The sequence below is a fragment of the Salvelinus sp. IW2-2015 genome, linkage group LG30 (assembly GCF_002910315.2).
Source record: "Salvelinus sp. IW2-2015 linkage group LG30, ASM291031v2, whole genome shotgun sequence".
Taxonomy (NCBI): domain Eukaryota; kingdom Metazoa; phylum Chordata; class Actinopteri; order Salmoniformes; family Salmonidae; genus Salvelinus; species Salvelinus sp. IW2-2015.
Window position 1 is genome coordinate 20,310,791 of NC_036869.1, and position 14,375 is coordinate 20,325,165.

The window sequence follows — 14,375 nt, forward strand, 5'->3', positions numbered from 1 at the left end:
TTCTGTGGAATACTTATTGGCCCCGTCCCCGAGGGGGGCCACCCTGCCCCTATAAAGGACCACTGCAGGCCGTCAGGGGATCTCCCCCAGGGGCAGCTGAGGAATGGGAAAGCCCCTGAGCCGGCCGGACTGCCTGAGGCAAAACCCCCGATGCCTGGGGAAGGGGGACGAGGATGAGGCCTACATCGAGGACTGCTATGTCCCCCAGCGTTCCATCTACGACACCATGCGTATTAACGAGCAGATCGACCAGGGCTCCTCCAAGCTCAGCCAGCCCTCGCGCAGCACCCTGGGCTCTGGCGGCGGCGGAGAGGCCAGCACCCTCTCCAGCAACGGCACCATCGGGGCTGACTTAGGGAGCGTCTTTGTGTCAAGGGCGCACGCTGATGCCGGAGTTAAAAGACTGGACGAAAGGGTGATCTTTGATGCCCTCAAGCTAACCGGCGATCCCCAGAGCATGTCGCCACCTGGAAGTTGCGGTGGTTCTGGTTTACCCATCACACCCTTGTCCTCTGCCTCCTGTGGAGCAGCCGCAGTAAAAAGGCGCCACCAGGGCAGCGATAAGAAAGACAACCCCAATCGTCGTTCCTGGAAGGCGTTTATGCCCCCCAGTTACCCAGAGTTTGCAGAGAGGCTTGAGTTTTCTCCTGGGGAGAGTGCTGAGAAGCGTCTGTCCGGTCCTGGGATTCCACTTTCTCTACTTCCGCCACCAACTCCTCCAACCACCTCCACACCCCCCTTACCTCCTTACTCGCCTTCCACTTTGTCGTCCGGGGGTCCTCACACTCCTGTCTCATCCTCCCCTTCGTTGACACTGAGTCCCATTCCCCCCCTCCAACAGCACCCTGTCAGCAGGCAAAAACAACTTCACCCCCTGCTCCAAAAACAACACAAGCAAACACATGCACTACCCTCCCCCTCAAAAGAACAACCATCGGTGCAGTTACCTACCCAACACCACCAGGGCTCTGGGAGCACCCCACAGCAGAGTCCCAATGCTACCGCACAGCTGGACAAAAAAAAGGACAAGCATCATAGGCGCCCGGCTGTATCTCCCAAAGCTGGTATCAAAATAATTACTGAGGAGAGCCCTGAAGCRGCCAAGGCTTCTGACTCTGAAAGAGAGACGGACTCTCCTCTCCTAGAACAAGACCTGGACAAAGCCCCTCTCCTACCCCAGTTGGCCCCACCGAAACCGGTGTTCTGCCCCCCGACCAAAGCACGCACCTGGCCCCGCAGCATGAGAGGGGGAAAGAGGTCCCACGGGGGCATGCGCCACCTCTTCCCCGTTCTGCCTCCCCTGCCCCCCTTATTGGGAGAGGACAGTGACCTGGACGAGGAGTCATTCTACCTACTGGACCCCCCCTCACCTTTCCTCCAGGAAGAGGAGGGGCTGGCCCATGGAGGGCTGCCACTCTCCCCCTGCCTCAGCCAGGAGGGGGGTGAAGTGGGACTTTTGGGCTGGGCTCCCCCTAATGGTGAGCTCCGGCAACGAACCGCCTCTGAGCTCAAATTCGAGGAGGATGAACGCAGGATCTTACAGGAGCTGGAGGAGGATGAAGTGGACATGGAGGAAGAAGGAAAAGGGGAGGAAGAAGGGACAAGAGAGGGGGGAGAAGTGGCGGATAAGAAAGGGGAAATTGAAGAAGAGGAGGAGAGGGCTAGGAGAGAGGAGAGGGAGTGGGAGGCAATGCTGAAGCTGGAGAATAGGGAGATAATTGACCAATGTTGGGAGGGGGACTCTGGAGAGGGCTGGGAACCCCAACAATCAGAGTCTTCTGGACATTGGCCCCTTCTTACCCCTCCAACAGGTTTTGGTGGGCCTAGGGCCCCCAGTGCCTCCCCCTGCCCCAGCTCAGGGGCTGGCTCAGATGACCTTTTCCTAGAGCTGGAGAGACAATGTTTAGAGGAGGAGGGAGGGGAGAGCTCTGTGGACCCTGAATCTAGTGAGGCAACAGATCCCTACACCCTAGCCAGTGTAGAGGAGGAGGATGAGGAAGAGGAGGAGCAGGAGGAAGCCACTGATGYCTGTATATATTTTGTGGAAACTGCCCCTATGGATATCGATCAAAGGACAGAGACTGATTGCGCTGAGCCCCRGTTGGAAAACCCCTTCTCAGTTTCACCACCACCTAGTCCTGAACACATGGACCAGGTCCAACTACAGAGCTCTGAACACACTGACCTGGAGGAAGCACAGCCCTGTTATGAACTCCACCAGGTTCTCGTTGAAGATGAACAATATCATATTGATGAAGAAGAGCAATGTGTAATTGATTATGAAGGCGAAGAAGAGCGGCGTTGTCCCGAGACTACTGAGATGGACTCGGTCTGCGGACTTCTCCCTGAGTCCGACTCAAGCGGGGTCCACATGTCCCAGCCAGACAGAACTGCTTTGTCCGACACCACCCAGAACGACTGTGAACACGAGCCACCCGCTGAGAGCGAGTGGGAACTGGACAGCGGGGCGTCATCGGTTCAAGAGGTCGAGGAAACAGGGTTGTGCCTCCACACGGCCTCCCCACCTCCTCCATCCCCCAGCCCACAGAACCCTTATGCCAAGGGGGAAGAACAGGAGGTGGAGGAGGCGAAGGAGAGGGYGCCAGACTCGAGTGCATGTGAGCAACCTGAGCCTAGTTGGGACAGTGAGGAGGCTAGCGTGGACCAATCCCCTGGGTCGACCCACTCAGATAGAGAAATGAGGGTTAGTACTGCAGAGGATGTTGATGAACTAACTTCCTGTCAAGAGGAGCTGTTCTCTTCAGAGATTAGTGAAGTTGCTAAGGAGACAACCTCTGTCACTGAGGGGATGACACTTGCGTCATCAGACACTTGGAACTGCTTTGTCCCCGCAGATAAGGTTTCTTCTCTGAACATGTCTGGGCAAGACATGGACCAGAGGTCCACAAGCACCCCCAAAGCTCTTGCAGACTCTCTCCCTTGTTCACACTCCCAACAAAGAGACTCTGCCCCCCCTTCACCCTTACCACTGTCCCCCGTCAAGCATGAGCCAAGAGGGCCAGGCCTGGACAGCAAAAACTCTGACGCTTTTGTGGCYACTGACAGTTTTGTTTACCTGGCGGTCTCCGTGCCACCCCCGTTCCCTCAGGACTGCCCCCCCTCCCCGCTGGACTCCTCAACACCCCCCAGCCCTGTCCCCAAACCCTGCCCTGAGCCAGACGAGGGGGCCTTCCTTTGCTCCGACAGCTTTGTTTACTTGGCCGCCCCGGAGCGGCTCCCCCAGGGGTCCGACGGAGGTTCCGCATGCGAGGACGCCCAGGAGCTGGACTATGGAGACTCGTACTCTGAGGGTACCCAGTCGGGAGTGGACTTCGTCCTTGGGTCCATGACCGGGGACAGTGACTGGGAKTCTGACKGCTCGGCCTTGGACCCCCCTTGTACCAACAGGGAGTGGGAGGAGCTGGAATCCGGGTTACTCCAGGGGCTTTTCAGGGAGGGCCAGTTGGAGGACCAGAGGGCCCCAGTTGCCACAACAGAGACTGAAGGGTCGGACTGTGAGACCCCCTCAGGGCCAGTGACCACAGGGCAGGGAGGAGCGCCCTCACCCTGCCCCGACATAGAGACCCAGGTTGAGGTATAACCGTTTTCCATCCGTCTTTAATTGAGGTTAATAATCAATGGTCARGATCCAGTCAGACAGAAACTGACGCCGCTAGTCAGTGGTTCAGTCAGTGGGTCAGTCTCAGCTTGGTAGGCTACGTTTCAGGGTAAGGTGGTGTTTATGTACTTGGTGCAGTGTCTCAAGTTCTCAGTCTAAACCCCTCTTCTCAGCACCGTCCTCTTGTCTTCATTCTGATTGGTCTTAGCATGTTCTTAGTATTAATATCTCATTGGGCTATAGGAGGCAGTGTGATCACAGTGGCTCTCAATTCATTTCAGTATTGCAAAGGCATTAGGTTGATATAGATACTGCTTGGGAAATGCAGTGGAAAAGGGGGTTGGGGCCACATAGCTTGTTGTACTGCTGTAGTTAGACTGTAAATGATTGCAGTATGATGCACAAGGAGGGGTCTGTCCATTTAATGGAAAGTACCCTCAGGCTGTCTGTGTATACGATTGTGTATGAGGGAGCATGTTCGAGAAATGTACTTGAGGCAGAACATTCCGTTAGAGAATATCATGTGCTTCTTTTTTTTATGTAAAGTGCGGTGTTGGCACTATTTAAGCGTATGGCTTATAAACCGCTGTGTGTCGTTTGCATTGACTCTAAATAACAGCTCGACTAATCTGTTTCAAATGGCCCAACTTACAGTAGGGGTGTTTTACGTACCTCACATGTTTGTGTACGTGCACATAGATCACAGGCTTTGAAGTAAGCACTTCCATCTGTTTCAATGTAACTTGTGTATATGTTCAGTGTTAGAAGGGCCGGTATTCATTTTCGGTGTATGCAGTGAGACTTTTGACTTCTTTTGACATTTTCAGACATTGGTTTTGATTACTTTATTAGATATAATTCTAAACTGTTTATAAGAGAATGGGAATTTATATATCATCACCATGTGGTTTCATTGAGCAATTCAAGTCTGAATTTGGCAGTTAAGCACACAGGCTGCACCCTTTCACGGACATTTCAGTGTGCTAGTAGTTTGTTTGCCTGGATCAAAGTCTCTGTGTGACTTCCGTGCCTTTCGGATCTGCATATCCTCAGTCTACTTTTCCATTCTCTTCCGACTCCCCCTGTGTTTGTTTGTGTGTGTGTGTGTGTGGTTCTGTACGTGGGAGTAAATGACTGTAGTATTCGGCCAGTATTTGTTTGCGCCTTACCGTCTCGTACGTCTTGCGTTAGTGTTTGCACGTCCTCACCACCACATACTGTACTTCCATCCAGTTCTCTCCCTGTGCTGTTTGTCTGTGTGTATTTATGTGGGTATGTATTTCTGGGCCAGTGTGTTTGACTGTCTGTCATGCCTAAACTAGGGCCTTCTCTGCTTCACACTGTCGGTGTGTCTGGGGTGTCCTTGTCCCCGCCTGCCTGATGGACTCCTGATTAACTCCTGATGGACTCCAGGGTTTTTATTATTAAATGACTGACTCCATCAGCTACACACACTGGTGGCCTGGTCCTCATCTCATTTACTATGGGTGTGTGCCTGTGGGCATCATTTAATTTAGTATGTGTGGTTTATGCGTAGTCACGGTCTCTCTGGCCCTCCTAAATGCAATCAGATGCCCTGTCCTGTCAGCCTGGATTTGACTGGAGAGGATTAGAGTTACAGTCTACTGTAGTACAAGGAGGTTTCTGAGGGGAAAAGAAAATCACTGTCCGTTGGCAGGGTAGCAATCTCCCAACCATAAAATTCACTCCATGCCTTCCCCTCTCTCTACTCTTTCACCCCCTCTCYTCTCTCTCTTTCTCTCTCGTCCTCCCCTCACCCTTACCCTCTTTCTCTCGCTCTTTCTCTCTCTACCCTTTTTATCTCTCTCTCTCTCCTCTCCACAGTCCGATGGCACTATTCCAGAGATAAGGAAGTGAGAAGTAAACACTAGGGATCTATGGAGGGAGAGTTGCTGTTGCCAGTAACACACAAACACTGTACGAAGTTGTCGGGGGGGAATATAAATAGAAGATAAGGGAGTGCCAGGGTCTATCTGAGCCGCTGACCTCTCAGCTATGGCCAGTCACGCCCTCTTCAATGCCAAAGGCCACTTTGGACAGGAAACCAAATATACAAGCGACTGTAGATTGTTGTAGCGGCAAGTTTGGTAATTCATGTTTTTTTTTCTATGGAAATGGCGGCCATTTTGGTGCAAGAGAGAGCACTCTGTGAGGGAAGAAATAGCTGTATGGCTGAACACCTGGTAGTACTCAAAGATAAGGCCCTGGTAAAATGATAAGGAGGGCTAACCTGGCAGGGCCAATCAGAAGAGTGTGCAAAGCTGTCATCAAGGCAAAGGGTGGCTATTTGAAGAATCTCAAATATAAAATATATTTTGATTTGTTTTTACACTTTTTTTGGTTMCTACATGATTCCATATGTGTTATTTCATAGTTTTGATGTCTTCACTATTATTCTACAATGTAGAAAAATAGTACAAAATAAAGAAAAACCCTTGAATGAGTAGGTGTTGTAAAACCTTTGACCGGTAGTGTACATAACACTAGCGCTGACCCCATTTAGTCGACTGGTCGATAGGCTTTAGTCGAGCAGTAGCAAAAAAAATGAAATATGTATATCATGGTGTACAAGACAYCTGTCTGAGTGGACTAATCCATTGTGGAGGCCGTGGGGATGGCACAGTCCATCACTCTAAGACGTGTTACAGAAATTGTATATTGTTATATTAAAAGACAACGGTGCAAMACTAATAAARAATAATATTATTTTATAACAAATGCGCTTTCTCCTGCGTTTCAGTGGTTCTGAAATAYATCAGTGAGCTGTTGAATTAGCTCCTTTCCTTAGACCATGTTGCTATATTTCATACTGTAATAGCATTGTTAACTAGCATATTGKTGTGGAGAACAATGCGGCGGAGGCAGCAGCAGAATGAAGAGAGGAGAAAACAGCCCTTGACTTATTGTCTAAGGAAAGTGAAGAGAGAGGAAACCCCAACTGAAACAGGTCTATAATCAATAAATCAGATCAAATCAAGTTTATTTTATATAGCCCTTCGTACATCAGCTAATATCTCGAAGTGCTGTACAGAAACCCAGCCTAAAACCCCAAACAGCAAGCAATGCAGGTGTAGAAGCACGTAGTCTAACTGTTAAATGTGCCTGGCTTTATACACCATCCAGAAAGTATCAGATCTCTTCCCCTTTTCCACATGTTGTTACATTACAGCCTTTATTAATACCCCATAATGGCAAAGTCAAAACAGGTTTTTAGAAACTGAAATACCTTATTTACTTAAGTATTTGGAACCTGTGCTATGAGACACGAAATTGAACTCGGGTGCATCCTGTTTCCATTGATCATCCTTGATGTKTCTACAACTTGATTGGAGTCCACCTGTGGTAAATTCAATTGATTGGACATGATTTAGAAAGGCACACACCTGTCTATATAAGGTCCCACAGTTGACAGTGCATGTCTGAGCAAAAACCAAGCCATGAGGTCGAAGGACTTGTCCGTAGAGCTCCGAGACAAAACATTTCTGCAGCATTGAAGGTCCCCAAGCACACAGTGGGCTCCATTATTCTTAAATGGAAGAAGTTTGGAACTTCCAAGACTCTTCCTAGAGCTGGCTGCCCGGGCCAAACTGAGCAATCGGGGGAGAAGGGCCTTGGTCAGGGAGGTGACCAAGAACCCGATGGGAGAACCTTTTAGAAGGACAACCATCTCTGCAGCACGTCACCAATCAGGCCTTTATGATAGAGTGGCCAGACGGAAGCCACTCCTCAGTAAAAGGCACATGACAGCCTGCTTGGAGTTTGCCAAAAGGCACCTAATGGACCATGAGAAACCAGATCTTCTGGACTGATGAAACCATGATTAAGTTCTTTGGCCTGAGTACCAAGCGTCACGTCTGGAAGAAACCTGGCACCATCCCTACGGTGAAGCATGGTGGTGGCAGCATCATGCTGGGAGGATGTTTTTCAGCGGCAGGGACTGGGACACTAGTCAGGATCGAGGGAAAGATGAACGGAGCAAAGTACAGAGAGGTCCTTGATGAAAACCTGCTCCAGAGCACTCAGGACCTCAGACTGGGGTGACGGTTCACCTTCCAACACGACAACGACCCTAAGCACACAGCCAAAACAACGCAGGAGTGGCTTCGGGACAAGTCTATGAATGTCCTTGAGTGACACAGAGACCTGAAAATAGCCACGCAGCGAGGCTTCCCATCAAACCTAACAGGGCTTGAGAGGATCTGCAGAGAAGAATGGGAGAAACTCCCCAAATACAGGTGTGCCAAGCTTGTAACGTCATACCCAAGAAGACTCGAGGCTGTTATCACTTCAACATAGTACTGAGTAAAGGGTCTGAATACTTTAAAAAAAAATACATTTCCAAAAATGTCTGAACATGTTGCTTTGTTATTATGGGATGTTGTGTGTAGATTGATGAGGGGGGGGGGGGACAATTGAATCCATTTTAGAATAAGGCTTTAATGTAACAAAAAGTGGACGTGGTCTGAATACTTTCCCGAAAGCACTGTATGCACAGAAATAAGACAGATCCTGTTAACTGCTTGAGTTTTTGTTTAATAGCCTACTGATTCCATGACACCAATTCACCAATGAATGTGACTGTTTTTAGTCTTCGCTGTAATGAAGGCTTAACAAAAAAAACGTATAACTGACAGTCTGGTACGCTTAGAATGTATTTAGTGTTTACATTGTTCCAAAAGGTCAGAGAAATTATATTAAAATATTGTAATCTATACAGCACCTGCTTGGCACACTTAATATCCACGCAGCGCTTGCTCCTTACCTTATTTTTATTGATCTCCAGTATTTTCTACAACTAGTCAAATGTATTCCTCACATCTGACTTTACCTCAAGAGCAACCAGTAAATATTACCCCGTTTCGAGTTTATTTGTCATGTCCTCTGCATCCATTTTGCTGTTATGGTGTTCGGAGTTTGTCATAACCAATTTATTGATGTGATTATGATATGCTATAGGTCACTTCCTATTGGTTACGTGCAAGAGAGGAGGGATTGAGAGTATAGGGAATGTTTTTCAGATTTCGGTAACAGAACTTTTCAGTCAGAAATGGCTGTAATTATGTTACAGCTTCAGCAACATGGACAGAGTGATAAACACTTGATGTTCTGTGGTGGTCTATGCAGCAGGGAGGAGAGGGAGACAACGTGTGCTAGTCACAGTCACTCGCTGTCATTGTTTTTTAACAAMGCCCAGCATGTCTGAGCCAGGCCCGGCACAATCAAATCAATTGCTGGTCAGACTACCTCTAGTCATTTGTGTGTYTTAATTATTTAATCAAACAGTGTGCTTAAAGCATCAGACCATCTCAGTGAATATAGTTGATTTGATTAAAACACAAAGGATATGTCTATATGGWAAAATACACGTTCAAATATATCTACCAATCRATTTGTCGAAAGAACAGACGACTCTTGGTCGACCAAGATTTTTAGCCGGGGACAACCCTACATAATAACACACACAGTCCGGTGTTCAATTTCGTTTGGTCAACGTATTTGATCTTTTCTGAATGTAACATGAGCACGCTGACACACATTCATGTTTAGAAGAAAGATAAGAGTAACATGTGTTTACATTGGAAGATGGAACAGAAAGGCAGGAGAGACTGACAGACAGGAGAGATGCTTAAACACAGAGTGCAAAGAGTGTACTGTAGGAGAACTCAGATCCGGTAACACGGACATATTTCATATGATATTGATGGCACTGAAAGACAAGCAGACATCCAGGAAGCACCTGCAAAAGAGGAAAAMCYRAAAGGGAGGGAGCGAGAGRGGGGGAGAATGAGGGAAAGGGAAGAGAGATGGAAAGGGGTGAAGGAGAGAGCGAGAGCGCAGCGAGATTAAGGCCACAATGGCCCGAGTGCAGAAATTTASCATGAGCTTGGGTTCCTTTTCAAATGCAATTTATCATCAACAAGGATGTTTCTTTACCACTGTGATGATCAATTGATTCAGMACTGCCTGGTCTGACCATCATAAACTACTGCAAAATTCTAACATGGTGGCCAGGGCAAAAAGTAGATCCTTCTACTAAAAAGGAAACCGGGGGGATAAGGATGGAGAGAGACAGGAAGAGAGTGAGAGTGAGAGGGCAGCGCAAAGGCAGGAAGAGCGGGAACGAGGGAAGATAGGGAAGTCGGTGACCGCGTAACGGGCTGTAACCCCTGTCCTTGATTGGATGGAGTGATATTGTGTCACTGTAGTTCTCTCAGAAGAGTGATCAGATTAGTCCCACTCTATTTATGTAAGTCAATACGCCCACTGCGACTTTCTCAGTAGCATGTGGACAAGCTGTCTATATACAGTAAGGGAATGTATACACGTGTTGGACTTTAACAGTAGTGTTTTACACTGTCCCTATTTGGAATTTATTAGGATCCCCATTGGCCGCTGCAAAAGCATCAGCGACTCTTCCTGRGGTCCACATGAAACATGACACAATACATGGTACGGAGCATTATAGTCAAGGACTGAACGACACACATTTAAAACGTCGCACACAGCCTGCATGTCAGTACATGCACACAATATATAGATCGAATACATAMTATAGTGCAAATTGCAATACAAGATGTGTAAAACGGCTGTGTTTCTTCACAGTCCCTGYAACTGTCCCTTTTGTGGATAAGGTTTGTGAATGAATGTATGTGGCTTGGTCTGTTGCGGTGTTCGGTGGGAAACCAACTCRTGTCGTTAATCTAGTTGGCACTACGGTTCATACTTCAACTTCAGCATGCTATGAAGGACTATAGTGTGGGGTGTGTCTGCATGCAATATTGGCCGTGACGTTAGTTCCAGTCTGGAGGTGAAATGGAGTTAAATCAGACAGTGGTTGTTTATGTTAGCTGGCGCTTGTTCGTTTGTCATGATTTAAGGTGGTGATTGTTCCYGAGTCATGCTCTGGACGCCAGCCATGAAAACTGCTGCTGGCTGCCTCTCTGCTGTACTGCGTTAGCTGGTTATCTCCATGGACACACGCATGGAAACGCACACGYGGACTTCACACACCGACTTTGAGCGCGCCCACAAACACGTGTACACACACGCACGCGCTCGGACACACGCTGACACACACTGTTTTAACACATCGGTGTTTAGTGAGTTCTTGTGGTTTTTGGTGTTTGGAGAGCGAGATAATTAAGTGATAATTCCAGAGATGCCGGTGTTTGGAGGACATATTGGCACGGGTGTTGTTAGGCCCGAGACTAAGTCGAAAGGCCGGCAAACCGTGCCAATATATCATCCAAATCTAGGGTTGCTGTAGACCTGACCCAGTCGTTCAGTCTTTTTGTTTTGTATCTATAGACGCGACCCAGTTGTTCGTTCTAAATGTTCCATTGCCATACTGACCGGCAAAGTTCTTATCCCTTGCTTACTAGCTTGCCAACTCCGGCTAATTTACAGTCACGTCAAACAGTGCAGTCAGAATAACAGCAAAGTAGCTGCATTTGCATTTGTTTAAGCTGTTTTCTAGTTAGCTTATGTGCTGTCTTGTCAGGACACTGTTCAGGCAAAAGACAGTCCACGACATTCATTTGAGCGGATTTTAATAAATGAAACCATGCATTCTATTTCCTATCCGCCACAGCTGACATAGCTACTTATTTAGTATGTCACATGTATCTGTACATTCCCCTGGATGATGGTGCGTTGGTTTAAATATCTGTCGGGGTCTGTGCTACTACTGCCGCTGCCTTGCTTCAGCCTTTTGGGTGTTGATGGTGCTGCAGTGTTCTCTTTGTYTTTCGGCCAGGATGTTGCTCCAGCGTTTTCTGTCAGTGGCGGACGCCAGTAGCTCCCTCGCTTCTAAACCAGCATTGGCCAGTTTCTGGACTGTCGTGGTCCTGATGCTGTGATTTTGTGTAYGTAGTTGTTCCCGCTGCCCAGCAGATCTTGGGTAGAAGTTCTGCCAGATAGTTCACGCCCATCGGCTCTGACTTGTACCAGATCGAGTCCCCGATACACTCTCCATTCCTTGGGTGGAGATAAAATTTAAGGGTGTTCTCCGGTCATTTCGATAGATATTTCTCCAGTGATGCCACCGGGCATAGTGGGTTCCCTGGCTGCTCGAACATGAATCCCCTCTTGGACTCCCTGCCCCTCTCCCTTGGGTCCAGATGATTCTTTGTGGCCTCGTTATATGCGAGAGTGGCGTATCTGAGAGAGAGAGAATGCGTTATTATAATATTGTTTTCCAGTAGCCTAATTACGAGTGCAACTTAGAAATGACACAAACAGGCTTTGAACAACATACCTTAGACCGTTGTCGTCTGTTTTTACGAGGAATGAGTTGGGCTGGAGGTCGAACCACACTTTCTGGACCAGACCCCTTGGTGTACCGGGACTCAGAGCCTGGGAGTTTTGGAGCTGGGCCTTGTCCTTATCGGTGATGGGAGGGTGGCTGTTTGATATTCTTTCCTTGCCTTCTTAGCTGATTGGAGGTGGTAAATTCAGTGCCCTTCATAAGGCACCAGCTGYGACCGATGGGTGGGTCATTTAGGAACCGGTTGAGCCCACTCCGGAGYACATTTCCATAAAACTGTCGGAGAAGGATGTTAAACTCTTCCTTAGTGACATTTTTGACGTCAACAACTTTTTTTTATTCTCTGCTAGACAGCCCTCAAAGCAACGCACATCCCAGTATTCGTAACTTTTTTTCCCGTTACAGCTTTTCTCTACATATTTCTTTTTTAATTGAACCTTTATTTAACTAGGCAAGTCAGTTAGAACAAATTCTTATTTACAGTGACGGCCTACCGGGGAACAGTGGGTTAAMTGCCTTGTTCAGGGGCAGAAGGACAGATTTTTACTTTGTCAGCTCGGGGATTCGATCTATCAACCTTTCGGTTACTGGCCCAACGCTCAAACCACTAGGCTACCTGCCGTCATTCAATGCAGTATCCTCCAAATCTGCATGCCTGGGTATTATTGCGATCTCTTTTTTTCCCGTTCATCCGTAGTCATGCCGCTGAAAATATAACAAAAATTCCACTCATCCATTTTAGTCTTCGCAACAAAGTATTGATTTAGCCAGTCAACTGAAAACAAGTTTTGTGTGTTGCTATGACAACCAGCTCAATTTGCTGTTTGGCTCCTTCAGACACATTCACTTTATATGGGACGGTGGAAATCTCAATTCATTATTTAAACAAAATGTAAAAAGTCTTAAAGAAATGGARGATAATGTCTAGATAATGCTTTTTATAGTGGAGATCCTTGTTATACATTTCCTAGCAGGGCTGATGAGACARTGGATTGCTCAGTGAGATGGAACAGAGTAAATGGGCATTTCAGCGTCCTTGGTTTAGCCGGTGGTAACTTGTGAAATAGACACCAGCTGGAATGTGGTTTTAACCAATCAGCATTCAGGATTAGACCCACCCGTTGTATTCGAGACTGATTGAGATGTCACACAAATAGTAGAAAGTCTGAGTTTTATACAGTTTTCTCCTTTTGAGCCAGGAAGCCAGAAACGTAAAAAATACAATGAAAAGAAATCCATGTAAACTGAATTGTGGTTAAAGTGAGAAAGCCCATGTCTGGTTGAGGTTTTGGTCAAGAGGGAGACGAGGGGAGCGAATGAAGAGAAAATGGATGTTGAGGTTGGAGGGGGATGGAGGGGAAAGTGAGAGGTTAGGAGTGAGTGACGAAAGTAAGGGAAATGTGAAGGAGGGTGGAGAGAGAGTGGAGGAGTGTGTGTGTGTGACTGTTGATCCACTGCCATGGTTCAAGAGGTGGGGAGGAATGAGAAACATCCAAGATATTTTCCGAGCTCTGGTTTAGTGGAGTCGACCGCTTTGAGCTGGCTAGCGAGAGGGAGGGAATGGGAGTGTGGACACGTGCAGCATCGTGTACACACACACACACACACACACACACACACACACACACACACACACACACAAGTTCATTCAGTCAAATACACAGAATACACACACTGTCCGGGATATGGATAGGGTAGAGTGGGTCATGGCTGAGGCTCATTGTTGTCGAGGCAGTCAGACTTCCTGTTGGAAACAGGGAGGAGGCCCATCACCGCAACACAGCTGTGACACACACAAACACACAAACCAAGACACATCTTGTTCTATTTTAGCATCCCTGTTCTCTTTCAAACTCCGACACGTCATCTCCTGGCGTGGAAAAGCAGCACTTTCACACAATGTTTACTCCAGATGAGCAGAATCCACTAAAACCGTTCATTATAGAACAAGATCAAAGACGGGCTTCCACACAACCGCTTCTAGGTGATTATACGGTGTAGAAAAACACTGACCTTAGATGAGGCTCAAAAGAGGACAAAACTCTTACTCATAGAAGTCCCCCTCCCCATCGTTCCTTCTCACAAACGCAACCCAACAGTTTTGTACTTACATTGCCATTGTAAGGCAAACGATAGTTCAAAGCACTTCCTTTGTCTTAGTATTTCTCTCATTTGAATTGAATCCAAATCAAAGTTTATTGGTCGCATACACAGATTTGCAGATGTTATCGAAAGTGCAGCAAAGTGCTTTTTGTTTCTAGATCCAGCAGTGCAGTAATACCTATCAATAAAATACAAAAACAATACACATCATAATCCATAAATAAAATATATATATATATATCAGAACGAGCAATGTCAGAGACAGGAATATAAATATATATACACATATAAGTGGTGGCAGGTAACGGTTAAGAGCGTTGGGCCAGTAACCAAAAGGTTGCTGGTTCAAATCCCAGAACCGGCAAG

At 47.4% G+C, this 14,375-nt stretch overlaps 1 protein-coding gene across 1 annotated transcript in view; it reads left to right on the top strand.

Annotated features, from left to right (window-relative positions):
- The window catches only part of LOC111954858 (microtubule-actin cross-linking factor 1, isoforms 1/2/3/4/5-like), a 292,736-nt gene that overhangs the window by 226,324 nt on the left and 52,037 nt on the right, over positions 1-14,375 (top strand). The window contains 1 exon segment of the mRNA XM_070436147.1: positions 102-3,595. Within this exon segment, the coding sequence (XP_070292248.1) occupies positions 102-3,595 (3,494 nt within the window).